General features: G+C 42.7%; 1 protein-coding gene across 3 annotated transcripts in view; it reads left to right on the forward strand.

The window, feature by feature from the left end:
- LOC144717651 (uncharacterized) overlaps positions 1 to 23,203 on the forward strand; it is a 64,124-nt gene that overhangs the window by 37,129 nt on the left and 3,792 nt on the right. For all 3 annotated transcript variants that reach the window (XM_078593176.1, XM_078593178.1, XM_078593177.1), the window contains exons 5-13: positions 301 to 424; positions 3,258 to 3,299; positions 4,761 to 4,851; positions 7,113 to 7,254; positions 12,069 to 12,173; positions 15,738 to 15,828; positions 19,884 to 19,962; positions 21,147 to 21,224; positions 23,055 to 23,157. In XM_078593176.1, coding sequence (XP_078449302.1) covers positions 301 to 424; positions 3,258 to 3,299; positions 4,761 to 4,851; positions 7,113 to 7,254; positions 12,069 to 12,173; positions 15,738 to 15,828; positions 19,884 to 19,962; positions 21,147 to 21,224; positions 23,055 to 23,157 — 855 coding nt within the window. The remainder of the gene's footprint in view (positions 1 to 300; positions 425 to 3,257; positions 3,300 to 4,760; positions 4,852 to 7,112; positions 7,255 to 12,068; positions 12,174 to 15,737; positions 15,829 to 19,883; positions 19,963 to 21,146; positions 21,225 to 23,054; positions 23,158 to 23,203) is intronic.

A 23,203-nucleotide genomic window follows, 5' to 3' on the forward strand; every position in this document is an offset into this window, starting at 1 on the left:
GCCTTTTGCCGTTTTCTGCTCTAACACTGGTGAGACTAGGCCCTAAAGACACCTGTCTGTCTGGTGTAGACCAATGAGTTTCAAAGACAATGTACGTATTATCAGAGCATGCATGTTCACCACAAGTACATGTGGTTAATCCAGACATGATTCCTTTCAAAAGGTTTCTATTTGGTGTTTGAACATCTGAACCACCTGTGTTATTGCCAGAAAGGGTAAAACCTATTCAGATTTTTTTTCATCCTTTTTCTTTACTGCAATTCCCTTTTTAACCACTGCCGTCTCCCTGTGTTCCCACAGCAGGATGCGGAGTGGGACGTCAACAGCGCTTTTTTTGCTGTGGCGGCGAGCCACGTGAAGGCATTACAAAAACCCAGCAAAGCTGACAAGAAGAGGAGGAGCGAGGCATCCATGATGGAGGCAAGTTTCAGGAACTGAATAAGAGCTGTGCATCGGGAGCATTCCGAATCACTTGTGTTGTCTTTCACAATGTTACCCCACTTTGTGCTCTCAGTGTCAGCGTCACGAGAGGCAGAATCCAGTCTGAACTGTCGCTGATCGGTGTACCCGTTATCTTAGAGAATGGCCCGTGGAAGCAGATATTGCAGAACTAATTCTGAGATCCCTTTTAGTAACCTCTGGGCCTCGCAGCAGGGGGGCAGGACTTTCCCGCACACCCATCTACGGAGACTGGTGTTTGTTGAATTTTGGTCAAACTGATATTTTTAATTCTCAAGATCTGCAATTTAGTGAAATTTAAATGCAGAACTAAGTTTAATGTGATGGATTACCGGCCCAGTGCTCGGACCTCTGAACCACCTGTTCACCTCTCGGCTGTTACTCTTAAATGCTCATCTTTGTTTGAATAAAATTTGGTTCCCTCCACAACTGCACTAAATTCTCTGCCCGTTCCAAACACTTGCACAAGAAAACCTTTGAACCCAGCATGCAGCACTAAATATTTCACTGTGCCGCTGGCTCAGATGCTGTGTGGAACCTGCTAATGCCTTCCAGAAACCCTGCTTTTTCTGTGAGAAGACTCACACACTGGATTCTTGCATCAAGATCAGAGAACAGCCACAGAAAGACAGAATTGAGTTTCTGAAGAAAAGAGGACTTTGCTTTGGATGTCTTATACAAGGGCACCTTAGCAAGGAGTGTAAGAAAATAATGGCATGTCAAGAGTGTAACTTGAAGCATCCAAGCATGCTGCACGTCATTAAAGAAAACTGTCACCTCGAAAAGAAATGAAGATGGCACTACTGAAGAGAAGATAGCCTCAAGTGCTATTGCGTCCCTTAAGCATGAAACTTGTGGCTACACCGGGCCTGGAGACGGACATTGTATTCTCGCCATTGTTCCAGTGAAAATCAAATCCAAACGAAGTCGCGACGAGTGTGGAGACATACGCATTCATGGATCCAGGGAGTTCAGCGACGTTTTGTACTGAAACCCTGAGGAAACAACTTGACGTCAGAGGCAGGAAGACTGAAATCCTTCTGCGAATCATGGGTCAGGAGAAGTTGGTACACAGTTATATCCTGTCAGACCTGGAAGTGAGTGCACTTGAGGAGGGCGATTATATTGACCTGCCAAAGGTCTTCACCCACAGTTGGATTCCAGTGAAGAAAGGAAACATACCACTACAGCATGATGTTGAGAGATGGCCCTATCTGTGAGAAGTGCATCTCCCACGCATTGAGGCAGAGATAGGCCTGCTGATAGGAACTAATGCACACAGAGCAATGGAACCATGGAAGGTGATAAATAGTGAAGGTGATGGACCCTACGCAATCAAGACCACTCTTGGCTGGGTAGTGAACGGACCTATGAGAACAGGAGACGCCAATGGAAAATGGCAAAGTTTCGCAGCAAACCGTATCTCCATCTCAAACATTGAAGAACCGTTAGTCCAACAATACAACACGGACTTCTCAGAACGCAGTTACGAGGACAAACCAGAGATGTCACAAGACGACCATCAGTTCATGCAATCTGTGGCAAGGTCAGCCGAGCTGGTCGATGGACACTATACCACTGGTTTGCCATTGAGAAGTGAGAATGTGGAAATGCTGAACAACGCTGCGTTGCAAGGCGGCGCATCAACAGTCTCAAGAGAAGGCCGAGCAAAAGCTCAGATTTCCATGAGGACCACAAAAGCTTCATTAGAGACATTGCAAAGGGCTTTGCTGTGAAAGTGCCTAAAGCAGCAGGAACGAGAAGACAGAAGAGTGTAGTGTATTCCTCATCATGGGGTGTACCACCCGAAGAAAAAGAAGATCCATGTATAATAATAGTTTTTTTACCCTTTTATCTGGCAACAAAACTGACACCTTTTTTTACAAGGAGTCATGTTTGCATAGACCAGGGGTCGGCAACCAAAATAACAAGAAGAGCCATTTCTTTCCAATTCGGTACAAAATTCAGTATTTCAAGAGCCGCAATGCATCTGAGTCCATACTGTACATACGTACATATCGTCAAGAAGCAGCCCGTAAAGAGCCGCATGCGGCTCCGGAGCCGTAGGTTGCCGACCCCTGGCATAGACCATAATACCTGCAGTCTTAATGCAAACAAAAAACAACTCTTATAATGTATGTACTGTCCTTGAAGTTGATTGGTCCACACCCGAGACAGCTTTCTTTAGAGCCTAGTCTCAAATGGGTTGAACCAGATGACGCCAAAAGGCGCACAACTCAAAGACAATGCACCATCAGAGTATGAGAGCTCGGGGTAAGCATTTACACCATTGGAACCTAATTTGCCAGAAAAAAATATGATAATTGTTTTTTTTACCCTTTTATCTGGCATCAAAAGGTGTCAGTGTCAGTTTTGTTGCCAGATAAAAGGGTAAAAAAAACAATTCTCATATTTTTTACTGGCAAATGAGGTTCCAAGATCCGTGTCGTCTTCGACTGCACTGCAACCTACCAAGGAACCTCATTGAATGAGCAGTTTCTCCAAAGACCCAATCTCGCCAACACTCTCAATGGTGTGTTGACCAGATTTGGAAAAGAACTTTGGGGTATGATGGCGGACATCGAGTGGAGCCACGTCATCACCCAGCTGTGCATCCTATGCACAGCTGGGTGATGACGTGGCTCCACTCACAGCTATTATTATTTTATTTTATTATTGTTTACCTACGTGACTTTACCGAAAAAACCTAAGAGTACTTTAAATCGAGACCAAATATCAATCCTTATTTCTATGACTGCACACACACTTATGCCTCTGTGCTTGCTTTGTTTAGGGAGAAGACCCCGACTCGGATTCGTTAAAAAGCAGAGAATACCTGTGTAAGTAACCATTCTGCTGTCTTCAAATTGCATCGCTTCACGTTCGCATCCCAAGAGATAAACAGTTTTTTTTTGTACACATTAAATATATACTAACCTTTGTTAGTCTAACTTTGTAAAACACGTGGAGCACTTGGTCGTGTGGAATTTACTCATCATCTTCTTAGGTTTTTTCGGTAAAGTCACGTAGAAAGTAAAATAAAATAAAAACAAAAATCACGACGTTTCGGAGGCAACACAAGTCTCCGTCATCAGGTGGGACCGTCACAGCCAGATTAGCTGTATCAAGTTGATACAGCTAATGTATCAAGTTGATACAGCTAATCTGGCTGTGACGGTCCCACCTGATGACGGAGACTTGTGTTGCCTCCGAAACGTCGTGATTTTTGTTTTTATTTTATTTTACTTTCTACGTGACTTTACCGAAAAAACCTAAGAAGATGATTCCTTGCAGTCACGAAAGCTTCAAATCTAGAATTACTTGGTGAGCTTATTGTCGACACTTTCTCAAGCTCAGGTCAATGAGAGGTCACTCATTCTTCTCTGCTGCTCCCATCGTCTGGCGCACTTCCTCTTCCCCAGCCATGCGTGCTGTTAAAAATTCCTTGAACCTGTTGGAGTCTATTTTCAAGTCTTCAACTCCACACATTCCTCTTACCCTCCTACATATGACTTTACTGTCTTGACATATATTACACCTTCCTGTTCCCGGTTGTTCGCCATGCTGTGCATGCCCCGATTATTGTACAGCATCTTGATGTAGTATAATTGAGATGCTTGATAATAGATCCCTATGGTAATGTCAATTGGCAAAAACTAAAGTATCCTTTGGAAAGGAATATTTTATTATCCAACTTGGGCTTTCACAAGAAAACATTGGCAGTGGATTAATCAAGTCTTTGTAAAGTACATTCAAAACCAGTTTGTGCTGTGTAAATACATACATTTTTGTGTAAAGCACACATTCTATCCTCCTACTGTCTAAGAGTGTAACTATGTAAATGACAAAAGGGGAGTTACGTCTGCATTCGTTTTTCAAATAAACTATACACGATTTCCAAAGAATATTTTTAAGCAGCAGCCTCCCATTATTAGTCCACAAATTATTTTCCAGGTCGTGATTTGTACACTTGACCCAACGTGAATCGGATATAAAGCAGCTGTTGTTGGCTAGTGCAGCGCTTCAGTCGGCAGACAGCCGTGCAGCAAATGCCATCGTTGCATTGTACTGTGCTCCCTGCTTTCACCAACCTGCACTGACCGACGTGGTTAAGCGTGGTCCAATAAACCCTCAACACCTGTGTGGCGTAGAGAGGCCCTCGTTAAGCAGTGATTTGACAAAAGAGCTGTATATAGACTCGTCTTTAAAGGTGAAGTTGCCTTTGGGAGCACGTGGAATGTGCCTCCTCATGAATTTGTGCCCCCTGTGCGTGTGCTTGACTCGTCTTTTATGCCATGCAGTGCTTGGGAACGACAGAGCGCAGAATGGACAGTACAGCGAAGCCGTGCAGTGCTTCTCTAAAGCGATATCAATAGACCCAAACGACTACCGGTGAGCTTTTCAGTACCTTCGCTCAAACACCATGTCGACTTGTGACCGTGTCTAACAAATATGCATTATTCAAAGTGCTGTAAATAATTTATTTTGTGTGTTATTTTATTGTATTCACCCATGTCGCGTTCGTATGCCAGTCGAATGACTTATGAACGCCACTTTTGACCTTGACGTGGATCAGAAACGAGGACAATGTCAAAATGGAACGAATTCTGAAAACTGCACAAAGCAGCGTAGAGAGGGGCATGCTTGCAATTCAACCAAGAGGCAGAGGATATAGCTGGATCTGTCACCATACACAGCGTCATGTTGAATTTTAAGTAAGTGGGCTGAAGTAGGTCAAACCGCTGTAAGGCATGATAGCCTGTGGTCAAGACTCACAACCAAGTGGCAGCCAAAGGAGGGAACGCCCTAAAATACGTCTGTCATGGAGATGTGATGAAATCAGCTCGATGATTGTTGCATCGCGAGCTCGGGGAAACTGCCTTCCAGCAGTGAATGCATCTTTGCCGATGGTGACGATGGCCTATATGCACAGGTCAATCAATCGTCACGCATGGTCAGCAAAGGACCGTTGCACAAGTCTCGTGCCCTCTTGCAACAGCGTTAACAAAAAATATCTTGCTGTCATTGTGGTGTCACGAATAATTTGTATGAGCAATGTCTCACGTGGGGCGATCAAGGGGGTTGCGTCATTCTTATAAGGTCGCAGTCCTCTTCGAACGTCAACCGCCAACTGGAGCTGCGCCATTTGCTGGAGTTTGCGCGTCAAGATGGGCGACGTGTCCAAAGAGTGACGGCCGTCTCTTTAGGACTAAGCCCTCGATCACTCGTAGACCTGTCGTAGATAAAATGGCGGAATTTTATCGGATGCCAAGGAGAGGCGTCTTTTGCATCGCATCAGGGAATCCTAAGTCAGTGGACATCTCCGCAGCACATAGCATTCTCTTCTGAACTAATGTAAAGTACTATAATTCCTGCATTACCCATATGACGATGGGTAATGCAGTTTGTTTTTTCATTTTTTGAATTACTGTGGTTGTTGAAGAGCCTCACAAAAATGTACAATTTCCCAGTATCTTATACAAATTACATTTTGTAGTTTTATATGGTGAGTTGCAAATGGGCAACAAAGAAAGGTGTATTCGCAGGTGAAAATCAGACTTAACGCATGGTTGAGGTTTCTTAACACTACTGGGTATGTCCTGACAGCTAGGAATATCCACGCCTAAAAGAATGCAATTTGTCTTATTGCACTACAGTCAAAATACACTCCCATGAAGTGGAGTTTGCATGCACATTTCTACACTTCATACAAGAGAAATTGCAACTGGATTTAGCGAGCTGGAATACAGGGCGATCCATTTATAGATTGCCCCACTAATTTCTCACGATCATCTTACTTTATTCCGAATGGGTGATTGAATATTGTTAAAGTGATGGCCCCTTATCGCACGGAGGGAGAGTTTTAAAATATTTATTTTCGTGTATTGAGATTGGTGGGAGACGTGTGGAGGATTTTAAGTAAAATGTCTCCCTAATTATGTTAGTGGGATATCTATAAATGCATCACGCTGTACATGTTTCAGAATTCTAGCTGGAGTTAGCAGGTTATAATAAATGCAGCATAATTTCACATGATGTCACTGGTACATAGTAGATAAAACTCGGTCAAAGATAACATCAGATGCAAGTCATTTCTGAACTTATCTTTGAGCCTCCCCTAAGTCAACTCTGCCTTAAATGAGTACCTGGAGAAGTGTATAAACATTAGCACTGGGGAGACACGAGGGTGGCCGTGCGTGGTACTGGCCGCACCGCACCATCGAGCATTGCGCCATCCTTAATAGGTGCTCGCCAACGACACTTTCCCTGATGGTCAATAGCAGGGGTGGTCCAGGCACTGTTAGCGAACCAAATGCGCCCCTCCCCCAGTTTTGTAAATGGCAAAACTTCACCACCAACCATCTCGAGTGAACCGGCCAGATGACCGACCCCACGTGACCCGCAAGGGAATGCATATGTAAAATCGTGTGTGTCTTGTGGCTCTTTGCCATATGAGGATCATGGTATGCGGCTAGAAAGGTCAGGAAATTTGGACAACCGCCGGACTGTAACGTTAAATGGGGATGTTTAGGATTTGTTGTAGGTCCTGCGCGTGTTTGTGCATGTTTGTGCATGTTCCTGTCTCTGCGTCGTCTCTTTGTGTGAGACTTTGATCTCGCTGATGTGGCTGCCGGTTGCTGTGGCGTGTGCAGGCCGTTTGGGAACCGCTCGTACTGTTATGACATGCTGCGTCAGTTCCCCAAGGCCCTGAAGGATGCTGATGTGGCACTCGAGCTCTTCCCAGGCTGGGCCAAGGGACACTTTCGCCGTGGACGTGCCTTGCTCGGACTTGAGGCAAAGAGCACACATTATCTCACGTGTATATATACACACGAATGTTGAACTTCTTTCACACCGTACGTAGCCAATCGTAGCCAATCGGAGGTGCTAATCTACGCAGCCACAGCAGCAGAACTTGCCCTCGCGATCAACGGATGGTGAGAAGGTGTCGCTGCCAAATCACCCAGCGCATCCATATGCAGGTGGTAAAGGCGCAGCCATGTAATTGCTTGCTTGTGCCACCGCTGGTGGAAGGATCTCGCCTGGGGGGGAGTTCTAGACAGCCCCCTCCAGAAGGTATTTGGCCTACTATTCCATGCTGGCCACATGTCTTGGAAGAGGTGGGAGTTACCCACACTTTACCTCACCACAGGCAACCAGCCAATCAACTAACTGTGCTTACCCATATATATTTTTCTGGGTGGACACGGATGAGAAGATATAATACACGTACCCAATGTTTAAGCTGCCATGCCGGGAAATAGAATCGAACCGGCAACCTCGAGATTGCAAGTCCAGTGTGCTAACCATGACATCAATGCAGCATCCTACAGGCTTGTGTGTGTATTTATATAAATATTCAAGTAGCACACACTGAGGTCAGTATTTCTAGATGACATGCACCACAATTCAGTACCTGACAAGCTTTCCTTCATGGCAAATCAGGTTTGTGTTTTGATGTTTTGAATTGTGCCAAATGAAAAATTTATAACAGGATTTTGCAGTCAAAATGTTTGCAAACTCGCTCAAAGCCGCCTACATTAGTTAACATGCATTGAGACAAGGTGCTAATTTTTTGAAAGGAAGATTGAGACGAAACATTCTGGTGCTCGGAAATCTTTGACATGCATTTGAAAATGCTGGAAGAGAAAATATAGATAAGTGTAAAATTCACACCAAAACACGTGACTAATCCGACAGATTGTTTCAATAACAGCGGTGCTCTGAAATTATTGGCCAATGACTTAATGCCACTGAGAACAAGGATACAGAAAAATATTAATACGTACAATTAAAATACCTAATTTATATGCACTTGTTTCACGATTGTATTTACATAAAAAATGTTTTTACAGAAATCTAATTTTCCAGCTGTCTGAACCCTTTTCCCATGTTTGGACCATGTGATTATTTAAACCCTTGTCCACTTATGAGCAACTTAACAGCAACAGTTGGTCGCAAAGCCCGTGCATGACATGCTATTGTAAAGAAATCTCAGCATTCCTTGCCAGGAAACATTACCACACTTCTTCAAGGCTGTAACAACAATACTACAACAACAACAAATTAATGGAAGGAAATCGTAGGACTGGATAAGATAACATTGAAAACTGAAACAAATATCCTGTTACCCAATAATAATTGGAAAACAAGTTCGGCTTCCATTTGAAGCAAAATATTTACTGGTCTTTGAATTTGGAGGGTTTAAACTTTTATCGTTTTGGTCCGAAGGAAGTTCTTTTCCGCTGTGATGGCAGTTATCCTAAACATGTTATGGTGGTGTGGAGGTTCTCGGCTGTACGGCTGTAACGGTGTAACGGTCAATGAGATTTGTGTTGACGCCAAGTGGCAATGCAGTATCGGTGAAGTTTCATTTCTGGTAAATGTATTTCCAAAATGTTCCATAATGTGGACAAAAGCTAGTTGTGTGTAATTTTACGCACTCAGATTCGAGTGAAGATCGGTGCCTTATCCCTGGGGGGAAAAAATTGTTCACACTATTACCGTTCCTACTCACTGTTATTCTTGAGTAACAAATTATTTTTTCAAACAAACTATGTAATGTTATTCTTAATGTTAAAAAATACATGGGTTGGCATTGGCGGCGGTGGTATACAGGCACCCAATGAAGGAAACACCGCCTTCATCATTAACACTACCTTACAATGGAAAAATATGTATTAGGCTGACGTTGAATTATTTTCAAAAAAATATTTTGGCCTTTTTCCAAAACACGAGCCTAGTAAAAAAAATAGGCTTAATAGTTAGTATGGATATAACTCCTGACCCCGAGATAATGGTGCTTGGATATTTGCATTGTGCTGTTTGCCTTTTGGCCTAACATCGTGAGACGTAGCCATAAAGGAGGTTGTCTGGTGTAAGCTAATCAGTTTCAAGGACAATGCATACAATATCAAAGCATTTTTGTTTCCAAGTGTGGCTAATGCAGAATTGATGCCTTGTTGATGGGTGTCTGTTGTTTGAACAACTTAACACCGGTATTCTTCTTCTTGGTTCTTTCGGTAAAGTCACGTAGAAGGGAAATAATTAAATAATAAAAATAAAACCTCTTAAAATACAATTCTTACGACGTTTCGGCCACAACGCAAGCAGCCGTCGTGAGAATTGTATTTTATTATGTTTTATTTTTAGAATGTATTATTTCCCTTCTACGTGACTTTACCGAAAGAACCAAGAAGATGAATCCCTGCAGTCACGAAAGCTTTAAATCGAAATTTAATAATATAATATAATATTATTTAATTGTTTAATATTATGACATTATTTTATTATATCAGTATTTTTTAAATATTATTTTATTTTATTCTATTATATAATTTGATTATGTTTTATTTTTATTATTTTATTATTTCTCTTCTACGCAACTTTTACAGAAAGAACCAAGAAGATGAGAATTATTTTATTATGTTTTATTTTATTATTTTATTATTTCCCTTCTATGCGACTTTACCGAAAGAACCAAGAAGATGAGAATTATTTTATCATGTTTTATTTTTATTCTTTTATTCTTTCCCTTCTACGTGACTTTACCGAAAGAACCAAGAAGATGAATCCCTGCAGTCACGAAAGCTTTAAATCGGAATTTTATTGTTTTATTTTTATTATTTTATTATTTCCCTTCTACGTGACTTTACCGAAAGAACCAAGAAGATGAATCCCTGCAGTCACGAAAGCTTTAAATCGAAATTTTATGATGTTTTATTTTATTATTTCCCTTCTATGTGACTTTACCGAAAGAACCAAGAAGATGAATCCCTACTGCAGTCACGAAAGAAGCTTTACATCGAAATTTAACCTGTATTCTTGCCGGAAAGGGTAAAACCTATCATTGTTTGCATAGTGTCGTGTAGAGGGAAACCAGGGAAAAAAAACACATCATGAACACGGGTTCCCAACAGAAAGACATGCGTCAGCATTTCCTGAAGAAGTGCATTTTGGTTATCTTATCTTCTATCACCACCTAAGACAAATGTGACCTTCCGAAAGCAGAAGCGATACAGCTATTGTCAGTTGGTCATATTTATTTGCATAGCGTACCAATGGCTGTGTGCTCTTTTACACACATTTCTGTCTTTTCCAGCCTGCACTGTTATTCTATTATGTTTTCATTGTTATTGTTTAAAAAAACATTCTTGAAGCATTATTTTTGCCTGCCCCTCTCGACACATTCCTATTTCCCTGTACGGACCCTCTTTGTTCCGTGCTCATGCACCACGAATCTCAATTGCATACTAGCTGGGTAACTGGCTAAACAGGACTTTCTGTCTAACAAACATTGATTGATATTATCATGGGGTTTTTCCATTTTCTACAGGTTTGTATGTATGTTGAACTTCTTTGGTGCCGTACGTAGCCAACCATGCTAATGGTCGGTGCGGGGGAAGGACAACAAACTAAACATAAAAAGTAGTTTTATAAAGGTTTGATGAGCGGAAAGACACTATATAGAATGCTGACATTTTAGCCAATCCACCCATCATTAGAACAGAGCCAGAGATATTTGATTACTTACAGTTGCAAGTCGTATCTGGACGTGCATTGAGCATCCCCCAGGTCAACTCTGCATTAAATAAGCACCTGATAAAAAAATGTTTGAACATCGGGAAATGTCAACACTGATGTTTGAGCCAGGGGATCCCTCTTCAGAGAAGAGAGACGTGTTAACTGACAGTTGGCGAGAGCATTGGTCCACTGCTCTATAAACCCAGCCCCCATAGGATTCCATTCCTGGCTATGGCCCATCACAGCACATTGAGAGGTAGAGTGGCAACTCTCTGGCCTCTCTATGCTGTCAAGAGGTTGCCACTCTTATCTCTCTGGCGTCTCGTGTGCTGTGGGGCACCTCGGTGGCTATATGTTAACTACCTTGCCTGGTACACAGGAGGTCGTGGGCTCAATCTCGACCCTGACGCATGTATGTTTGGAGTTTGCATGTTGTCCCTGTGGTCGCGTGGATTTTTCTCCGGGTCCTTTGTTTTTTCCGGCCTAAGTTTAGAAGAATGCGTTAAGAGTATTTGGCTGCTATAAATGTCCATGCGATAAGCCACTTTGGTGAGCAATCATTTGCGATAGCCAGGTCACTAATGAAAAATAGCTATATAGCTTAGTGGGCCTTACTTGGTAAAATAAAAAATAGTGTTAGTAATAGTTTAATATTAGAAGTTGCCACTCTACCTCTCTGTGCTGTAAAGAAGGGCCATGGCCCAAAACGTTGACTATCATATACCTTTTCTTTTTAATGCAGTGGTATTGACGTATGTGAGGGCTTATGATTTGTGTGCTTTCTGCAGCACTGCCAATGCAGTACTACCAAATTTTATATATTAATTATCATGTTTTTGTCACTCACAATTTATGTTGGGATGCACCAACACTGAGACATTTAAGACAGTTGACAGGAGAACAGTTTGATTTGACATGAACAGATTTACATGAGCAGACATTGAGCAAACTAAACCTTGTGGAAAAATCTTGTGAAAAAGCCAGAGAAGCACTAAAGGCTAGTGCTTCTCTGTTCTGAGGCAGATGACGATGTTAAGGTTTGTTTTAATGTGTGAGTAATCGATTGTTTCTCTCTCCACCCTTAGAAATACAAACAGGCTGAAGAAGCCTTCAAGAGAGTCCTCGACTTGGATAAAGACTGTGACGACGCTGTAGACGCTTTATTTTCAATCAAAGTTGAGAGGCTGATGGTGAGTATTGGCATATGCATTACTAACCAGTGCGCTTGTTTATATTTTTATTTGAATTTACACACTCTCTGTAACGGTCTCTCCATTATTAAAGAATTATCATGAAATAGCTTGAGCTAGGTCTGTAAAATTATAAGATGAGACAAAGATGCCCCATATAGCCTTTAACAGACTGTTGGGCCAAGTGCTGTTAGCGAGCACCTGTTAAGACCTGCACGGCACATGAAGGGTGGGTGGCCAGCCCTCCACCCAGCTGCACTTATCTTGCCAAATGCTGATGTGTACACACCACACCAGGGATTCGATTCAGGCGGCGTCGACCTAGGGGAGATTCAGGACCCGTTCAGATATTTGTCACCGACGTTGGCCTCGTGACAGAGGTCGCAACCGGGTACCCGATACCCGTACCCTACCCGACACCCGGCTACCCGTACCCGGCCGGGTACGGGTATGGGTACCCATTTGCGACCCTGGTGCGGCCGGGTACAGGTACCCGTTTGCGACCCTGGTGCGGCTGGGTACGGGTAAGGAATCAACCCGTTTGCGACCTCTGCCTCGTGAGCGGGAATCTAAATCGGGTCGCCGCGTTCTCAGCGCAGTGTGCTAACCACTTCGCCACCGCTCCCCACACACAAAGTTAAATATATAACGTCTCGCCCCTCCATTCCTGCAGGTGTCGACCATGGTGTTGGTGACACATTTGTCAGATTTCCAGGTGTTCATAAACATCTCGGCTGTAATTTTTTTCATGCTTTTGTCATGAAGTGATGTTGAAGATCAACTCAAGCTTCCCAGTTTTGGGCCATACACTTTATCGTTCACATAAACCCAACATTCAACTGTGCAGTTCAAACTGCTGTTTAATAATTTTCCTTTTAATGAAGGACGATCCGTTTCCGGAAATACTCCCTAGTATTTGGTGTTTAATTGCATATCAAGATTGTTCATCATATACAAATTGTAAATGTGATATTTTGGTTTAGGGAGCAAGTGGAAGTGTACAAAATAGACGGGAAAAACTATACAAATCATTCTTGAATCAAGTCGCAACCACAGAATGTTTACAAATTATAACGTCGTTTTGTGGTGCTGAATCATTATATTCCTGATGTTGAATGTATTGTGTATGCACATGCGACATTCAAAGAAAATTCTTCTGAAAGAATATTCCAAGTTTTAACCGACTTTTGTTAACTGACATTTTTCAACTATCGCTTGCCACAACCAGCACTGATTCGCTGTCACACATCCTGCGAGTTATTACGCAGATGTAATCTTCCAGGTGGCACTGTTGTTTGGGCGCTTGACTCAAGTTCAAGTTCATTTATTAGGTATAGCCCTGTGAGCCATTCGGCTCTTGAATCGGGTGCAACCGCAACAAACAAAAAACTAAAACATGAACAAAAAACATCTTAAAGTGAATATGTGACTGAGTGCAAACAGAAAATCCAAGAAAAGACAGGAAAATATTGCAGAAAAAACACCGTACACCAACGCTGTGTGCAAAAATCCCAGTGGGATGCAAGTCAAACAACCAACAACAACCACAAGACAACTTAGATTAAGGCCATCAGTCTAACTCTGTACTACAACAAACAAACATGGCTAAACCAATACACTTTTCGAAATCACCAAAATAAAGCCATGAAAGCAATGAAACAGTGATCATAGGAACTGTGACGGAATTTTCACAATAAATGTCATAAACAACATGTACTACCAAAACCCTGCAGCCACAGCTGGCTGCATGAGTCAGTCCACAACAGCAGGAGCATCAATCGGAGTATTATAATTTTTCAATGCACCTTTAAGATCAGCACACTAAATCAAAACACAGATCATACTTTGCAGCGATCATCCGGAGCGAAACATTGTATTTTAAGCCACTAAATTGCAGTGGCAGCAAACTCACATCTCGTCAGAGGCCGACTCGTCCCATCGTCATCCCCCTGCGGTCAATAAAATGAGCACTGCTTTGTAAGAAGTCAATCGTGGTTACCCGAGCGAGAGACTGGCCCCCACCATTGTAAAAAGTGGTCATTTACACCTTTTGGTTCCAACCACCAATAGTGATTAACCGCAAGACACTTTGGCTCTGAATACACAAACGTGGGAGGCTGTTAAGCTCGCCTAATTTTAGGCTGGGGTTATTGAAGTAAGAGTGCATCATTCTTCAAATTATGGTCATCCTATTGTGCGCATGTATATACCATATCTGGAATGGTACGTTAACGGTTGCATGATCTGAGCGTTGCAACATCATTTGAGTGAAAGATTAAGGACTGTCCTGAGCTTTTGATGTCCTGAGCGCATTAGCCGGGGCGTGGTGGTACACTCCTTTGATCCAGGATGCTAAGGATTGGTTAATCATTCACATTTGAGAATACCGCTGGATTGCGAGGTGGTCACAATATAGCAGTACAGCAAGCAGGTGTAGAGTCCAACTGTGTGCACCTCCTGAGTGTGTGTGGGCGAGATGTTAACTACCTCGCCTGGTATACAGGAGGTCGCCCATTCTATCCCGAACCTGATACCTGTATATTTGGAGGTTGCATGTTCTCCCCGTGGTTATGTGGATTTTTCTCCGGGTCCTCCGGGTTTTCCCTCCATATTTAGAAACGTACGTTTAGAGTATTTTGCTGCTATAAATTTCCAAAAGCCATTTCGTTGAGCTATCATTTGTGTGAAAGCCAGGTCGCTTCTGAAAAGGAACGATATAGCTCGGTGGGCCTTACCTGGTGAAATAAAAAAATAGTTTTGAGATTTTGTCGGGGTTTACTGCTTTCCTCCCTATCTTTACATGAAATTGGCTAAATATCTCAATGCAGTGTGCTATTTTAAAATAAGAGCTTTGAGACTGAGGATTTCCTGAATGAATTCCATTCTTATAATTATAAGCCCATGAGCAAAGTCATTTGAATTCGTCTGATCTCATCAGATCTCAAAAGCTCAGCAGGTTTGTTTTGCCTTAGTAGTGCTTGCATGAGTGACCACTGTGCAGGAAGCAGGTGGCAATATGTTGTTGCTGTGGGGTTACGTTGTCAAAAGAAGGCAGTGCAGTGACATCCATGTTATACTGTACTCTTCTGCAACGTATGTGTTCCTGCCTTCACCAACCCACACTGACGGCATGGGGGGGGGGAGGCTCTCATTAAGAAACAGTGGATTGACACCAAGGCTGTACACGTGCAGCATGCACAAAGTGTTTTAAATGATTGATAGTTTTTCCTTAATGATTTGTCTGTTTAAAAAAAAAAAACCGTACAAAGTGTTTTAAATGATTGATAGTTTTTCCTTAATGATTTGTGTGTTTAAAAAAACGTATCGGTGTAACACTTGCTGTATAGTACCCTATGTAAATGTGTGCATGTACAGCACTTCCATCCACTGCTGGATAAGGGCCTTCCAACGCCGTGCAGGTTTTGGGGATTGACATACTTCAGCACCTGGTCAGCAGTGGGTTGACCTGGTTCTCTCAATGTGCAATATTATATTCACTCGGAAAGTTCTGGTAGTCTGAGCAGAACCTCTTGTTTTTCTCACGCTCATCTCCCACCGTTCCAGGACCAGGGCTTCACACGCGACGACTCTGAAAAGGCTCTGAATCAGGAGGAATCTTTTGAAGCAGCTCACAACTTTCTTGTGAACAGCACTGGTATGTGTGAGATGCCTTTGTCCATTTCTACCCAAGTGCCCCTTTTATGCATCCACCCCTTAATGCTCGATTCTTTGTTCTAACTCACAGCTTGCCTCTCTTCACGGTGTTCTCGCTTGTTTTGTCGCAAGTTTAATTGATTCCTTTTCTTTTTGCTTCCGTTTTATTTACAGCACAATGTCCTTGAATGTCCTCCGTTCGGCCTTGCGGACGCTAGCCCGGGTGTGCGTGCACAAGTACAGCACGAGCTCTCGAACTCTCTCTCTCTCTCTCCACGGCGGCTGTAATTTGCCAATTCTCCAATGCAGCCTACGCTACTTTCCCACATCATCAACCCCAGCAACTACGGCTAATCGTGTTTCTCACCTTCTGAAAAACAGTAATAATAATGCGTTGGACAGGATCCGCCCATTTTCGTTGCACTGCAGCCAGTAATACTAGCCGGTTAATAATGGTCTTTAACGATAACAGAGCATTGCCTGTTGTGTGGAGCAGTCGGCATAAGGCAAATATGATAACGAGGATGAATCATCACTCGGACCTACCAAGGCCGTAATCTTGGTTTGAAAACCCAATGACAACCGCATTCATTCAGAGTAGATTTGTTTCCTGACAGTGAATTTGCATTTCTTTTTGGAGAATTTCCAATCGGTGCAATAACAAAGCCTATTTTCAGAGGCCCAATATAACGCGTGGTTGGCAGTCGTATTTTCTCTATTGCTGTGTCTGGTATGCAACCCAATACATTTGAGATGATTGTGGCTTATTCAAAGTCACGAGGTATGCAGCAGTGCATCAATTGCGCAAGTGATCTGCACATGTTACGTTAATGCGAATAGATTTACAGCTATACAAGTGAGGGAGGAAAAACAACAAACCCAAAACAAGAGTAAAATCGGTCGGGAAAAAATAGCCAATTCTCGATTTGAATCGTGAATTGTGATGCTTGTTTGAATTGTTTTATGCTCATCCGTTTCACTACGTAGAACACATCCTAAGTATTTACATAATTTAATATGGCATAGTTAAATTTTTCTATGCATACAATACACGCATGATCTTAATAATCAATTATTTCTGATTGAGTCAAAATTTTGTGTGGTTATATATTTGTGATCAAGGAACCAACAAGACGGCACCGCGTGACGATAGAGCGTGATACATTTTACTTATTATTTTTGCAAAGGTAAAGGTGCAGCCCTGCGATTGGTTGCTCGTGACAAAGCTGGTGGAAGGGCCGTACCACCACGACAATAATAGCGAGAAATTATATAGAAATTAGCTATTTGCAAAGCCTCTGGATATCGCCCACTAATCTAATAGCCCTTATAAAAAAATATTATAACGTTCTCCCCTGTAAGATATGGTGCTACCGCTCTGTTTAGAAGAGGTGTTTTTCTTACATCAGTGGTGGGTTATTTATAAATGGAACAAGCTGTAAAATTGAGACTGTAAAACTATTATAGCAAAAAAAAAATTGAATTGGATCACGACTGAATCGTGACGATGCATAAATCGCTGAGGTCAATCGATAGGTGTGTCCCGAGCAGTAAATGTGTCCCGTAAAATATAATGCTTTCATTCACGTTCGCGTTTTTCAATAAAGCTCTGCCACCTTGTGTCAGGAAGTTGGTTGTGCGACATCCTGGGACGTCCATCGTTACCGGGCAAAACAAATTGTAAACACAAGTTGGTAGCACATGTGATCTATGGCATTGTTCAAAACAACTCAATGTAATTTGCTCTACTCAAGCTCAAATAATAGCACGTTTGCTGCCCTGTGGGGGAAATGCGCAGCTTTAAAGGGGCAATTTCCAGTCACTTCCAGCCAGGTGGGTCAGTGCCAGAATGAGCGGCTTACAATCAGAAGGCTGCAAGTTCATAGCCTGGTTGGGGTTTGACCGAGCCCATCATCCCTCCAAGAGTTGCTCAAATAATAAGTATCACTTTAAATTTAGATTTAAAGCTTTCGTGACTGCAGGGATTCATCTTCTTGGTTCTTTCGGTAAAGTCACGTAGAAGGGAAATAATAAAATAATAAAAATAAAACATAATAAAATAATTCTCACGACATTTCGGCCACAACGCAAGCAGCCGTCCTCAGGTGAAGAACAGGTCTGTATTCAGACGCTGTCTTTCCGACAGACCTGTTCTTCACCTGAGGACGGCTGCTTGCGTTGTGGCCGAAACGTCGTGAGAATTATTTTATAATGTTTTATTATTATTTTATCATTTCCCTTCTACGTGACTTTACCGAAAGAACCAAGAAGAAGTATCACTTTGTTGGAATGTCAACAATAGTTTTCCTATGGATAGACCCCCCCGCCTCCCCATAGGAATGCAGAATATCCACCACTCTGGCCCTGAGCTAGTGGTGGATAGGAGTACCGCCTCTATGCCCCTTTGAGAAGCAAATCGCTTTGACTTTCTTGACTTAAAACAGCATGTGGGAAGGGGGGTAATAAAATCCCTTTAACGTGTTTCATGGAAATGGTCACTGAAAATAGCTTTACCTATGAAACACATGGCATTTTTACGTCGCTTCGGAGGTGAATGATACAACCTGAAGGTCCCATCTTTATTTCGTGGAGCAGCATTAATGGCTGAAAATACAACAGGCACAAGAGCAGGTAGCAATGTGCTTTGATAACTATGTAATCGCACCTCGGATTAGCATGGTTGGCTACGTACGGTGCAAAAGAAGTTCAACATACATAGGTGCAACTGCTATTTTTGAATTGTGTAAATTAACAAGGTGCCTCTAGAGTCGAGACGCTGTGCATTTTCACAACGTATGCAATTTGCTTTGAGCACATTCCATCCAGCACACACTTCCCCTAGTTGGCAGGTTTGTTTGAGTCAGATGTGGCATTAAATTCTAATGAGGTGAGGATTCAATCTTGACTTAAAGCTTTCGTGACTGCAGGAATTAATATTCTTTGGGTCTTTCGGTAAAGTCACGTAGATAGGTTCAAAGAGAACAACAAAAAATGTGAATTTTTTTTGTTATTTTCTTTTGAACCTATCTACGTGACTTTACCGAAAGACCCAAATAATATAAAGTTATGATGGTTGATGGGGCAGATGATGACGCGAGATAAAAAAGCCGCTCATAGTTTCCGTATTGGAGACTTACACGGAGAGCGTTGCCCCGTGTTGGCACTAAAGCACAACGGGCAAAGCTCAAATTAAGTTGTTTTGTCACTGATGCAGTATTTAAATTACAGTCAAAAAAGGCTCTCCCTGGTCAATCGAGAATAGGGCAGTGCTGGCCTCAACGAATGGTGCTTCAGCCAGTGGTGAAAATTCCACATTTCAGGGGCAGGAGGCAACATAATCCGTAGGAGAGCCGTTGTTGACGTCCCATGACGTGGTGTTTAATTTCATTGAACGTGGACGGACGAAGGGCTGAGCTGGCCCCACAGGTTTTTGCTCGCAACCTTCCAACCGTGAGGTGCACGCTCTGACCACAGTACTCCTCGAATGCTTTAGTAAATGGGTAATTACAAGTGCCTATATGCAATCAAATCTCCGAGAATATGCCCAATCCCATTCTATATTGGAAGCTAAGTAGGCTTGATCCTGGCTAGTACGTGTATTTAGGACTGCCTGGGATTTCAAAATGTTATACAATTGGTTTGTGAGGAGCCTCGAGGTGGCAGTCCAGAAAAGGAGTCTTTAATTTTATCTTTGTGGAGCTTTTGAGTGTTATTATATCGTCTCATGCTTGGTGGGTTTTCTCCGGGCTCTCTGGTTTGCTCCCCCATGCTGAACTCTCTGTCACGGAGTTTGCCAAACGTCTCGGTGCGTAACCCTCCTGAAAACTAGTCATGAGGCCTCTTGGATAAAACAAAGGGCACTGTTATATTATAACAATTCGACACTGAACGTTAGGTGTGATTTCTTTGGTAAATCCAAGATTTTTAACAGCGATGCAAACTTCCATTTTTGGTTCGGTTCTGTTATTGGCAGAAAAAATAGAAGTATCTCTGCTGCTGTTGCTATTGTATTGTTTCAGCCTAATGGTGCATTGATGTTTGTGTTTGTCTGTGCAGAGTACCTGGAGACAATGGACATCTCCAATGGGAGTGATTCGGATATTTTTCACAATAATCACGTGGGACACACGTCCAGGTAAAAATTCACAAATTAATCCACATGTAAAAGCTGCCTTCCCCAATCTAGTGCACAGTGGGCAGTGCTTATTTCTGGTTACAGTCCTGGGTCAGTGATGGAAAGTCCACATTCCTATGGCAGGTGTACTCGCAATTATAGATCTGTATCAGCAATTCAGCACTTATGTCACTGATTAATTTTTTTTCATGTTTCCCATTGCACAGAATGCAACAACAATACCATAACATGTGACGGTGTCTAAATCCATATTAACAAGTTCCGTGTGTGTGTTACCACACACACGTAACTTGATGGAATCACACCTCGTATGACATTACGATGTCCGTAAAATATGGTTGTCATACTTTCTTTCAAACATTAATTTCAGGTTGCACTGCTTCTAAATTTACCGACAAAGGCTTTATAATGAGAAAATAACCAAAAAGTTATCATACGCAGCCCTTTGTCAATGCACGGTTGGATGAAGACCTCGCCATGCAATGTCAGTAATGGAAGTTATTTGACCATACTTCACCACACTTGTAGTGTGGGTTGGTGGAGGTTGAATGCCCAGGACCGGTTAAAAATGATCGCACAATATGCGATCCGTGGCCAGGACTCAAGCTCAGGGCACTAAGTTCATGATAATTGTTTTTTTACTCTTCTATCTGGCAACAAAACTGACACCTTTTTTACGAGGAGTCATGTTTGCATAGACCACAATACCTGCAGCCATAATGCAAACAAAAAACAAAACTCTGATAATATATGCACTGTCCTTGAAGTTGATTGGTCCACACCCGAGAAAGCTTTCCTTAGAGCCTAGTCTCACATGGGTTGGACCAGATGACGCCAAAAGGCGCACAATGGTGCATTGTCTTTGAGTTGTGCGCCTTTTGGCGTCATCTGGTCCAACCCATGTGTGACTAGGCTCTAAGGAAAGCTGTCTCGGGTTGTGGACCAATCAAGTTCAAGGACAGTGCACATTATCAGAGTTATGTTTTTTGTTTGCATTATGGCTGCAGGTATTGTGGTCTATGCAAACATGACTCCTTGTAAAAAAGGTGTCAGTTTTGTTGCCAGATAGAAGGGTAAAAAAACAATTATATTTATTACTGGCAAATGATTGATTTGGATTGTGACGCCGCCCCTTCAGATGGAATAAATGTAATCAACGGGAATGCTCTGCGGTTGTTTTTCAGGATGGAAGCGAACTCCCTGTGGATCGGGAACGTCACGAGCAATGTCACAGAGAAGGCCATCATGGATCTCTTTAAAAGGCACTGTCCTCACATTTAATATGAATCATGCTTTTCCATTACGTTACTTTCAATTCACATCTGCTGCACTTTATTCAGCGGAGGAAGACAATCTGGATGATTGATGTGTCGGTGGAGAATGGCAATATTTATTTAATAATCATTACACAGTTCCCGTTAAACTGTAATGTACATTCTAATAATAGTGAGTGCTTCTATTTTAATAAACACGAAATAGAATTTGATTTGTTTGAACATTACATTGCTTGTTATTGCGCCGCTTAATTAGATTGCCACAGTTGCGTGTCATCCATAACACAATGAGCGTGTGTCACAGGTTAAAAATGTGTTACCTATAACATTATATTATTACTAATATGCACTGCATGTACTTCATTTGAAACACACTGTGTTAATAGCAACAGTGACCCCCACCCTGAATTCCAAAAGATGAATTAAAACTCTTCAAACGCCGCGGATTCGGTGACATTCAGCGAGCCTCTCCCCTCCACTCAGTCTGGCATTGCCCACTACGCAAGCTCAGCCATCCTCTCCATTATTGTTAAGACTCTTGCTGGAAACATCAGCAGTTGAGTAAAAAGGCCAGCGGTTGAACCTTCAATATCTTACGTCTCGGTAACTGTAAAAAAAAAGGATGACTTATTAACCGGCTAAAAAGTATTGTCCACCTGCCCCAGGTATTGGAGTTCTATCTGTTAGGAAGTGTAATATCATGCCAATGATCATGTCACCTGGAACACACCCGACCTCGTCAGATCTCCGATGCCAAGCTGGGTTGACCTTAAGATAGTGCTTGGATGGGCGACCACCACGCACAGGTTATCATAGGGCTGCAGTGACGTGTGGTTGGCAGCAGAGGGCAGTACAGCAAAATCCATTGGTGTCTTCTACATCTCTGTCCTCAAATCAGTACCCCCCCGACTTCGCGAACCCGCACTGAACAGCATACTGCATTGTGGTCAAATAATCCCAGCAACCTTCTCGGTGTGGCGAGGCTCTCACCGAGCAGTGGATTGACAAAAGGGCTGTTCATGTGCACATGTAAATGATATTGTATTGCACTGGCTATAAAGCTACCCACAGCTTGCATCTCACCCTCTGGTGGTGGCAGCATTTTGCCTATGGCCCTCCCGTGCGCGGGCGCGCTGAAACGGATGCCTCGCCATCTCCCTGCCCAATGCGGTATAGGATTGCTGTGGTTCGAGCCCAGTGCGAGTGTATCAATAAATACCCCCTGCTTCAAGGCAGACGTTAAAAGTTCACGTCACGTTATTGGAAAAAGGGGCCAAGTGTGGTGGCGTCACAATCCAAATTGACGAAATTGCTAAATTATTCGCAAACTACATCATTGTTCTTGATTCTTTCGGTAAAGTCACGTAGAAGGGAAATAATAAAATAATAAAAATATGAAACAATAAAATTATCACGACGTTTCAACTGCTGTGGATTTCACACCTGATGATGATTGCTTGTGTTGCAGTCGAAACGTCGTGAGAATTTTATTGTTTTATATTTTTATAATTTCCCTTCTACGTGACTTTACCGAAAGAACCAAGAATATGAATCCCTACAGTCACGAAAGCTTTAAATCTAAATTTAAACTACATCATTGTTAAAAACCGCATAGCAACATCACCCTCTCCTGGCAGATGAATGCCCCTTTGCAGGCCAGTGCTGCGTTCACCTTGTGCCACACAGCTGGGAGGGGTGTCTCTGTTGACCACCCTTCACATTGTAGTGCGCGGCAGGCATGGTATAATTATTAAACGGTGGTCACGATGACGATGCCTTTGCCCAACATTTAATGTCGTACGCCCGTCGCCCCTGCAGGTACGGCACAATCCGGAGCGTGCGCGTCATGCACGAGCGCTACTGTGCCTTCGTCAACTACACGAACGGCGAGGCGGCAGCCAAGGCCATGTCCGCACTGCAGGTTCGCTCCATCGGGGCAGCCCTTAACCCCGCGACGCCTCCACAAC

This window comes from Lampetra planeri, chromosome 4 (genome assembly GCF_965212315.1).
Source record: "Lampetra planeri chromosome 4, kcLamPlan1.2.h2, whole genome shotgun sequence".
NCBI classification, from domain to species: Eukaryota; Metazoa; Chordata; class Hyperoartia; order Petromyzontiformes; family Petromyzontidae; genus Lampetra; species Lampetra planeri.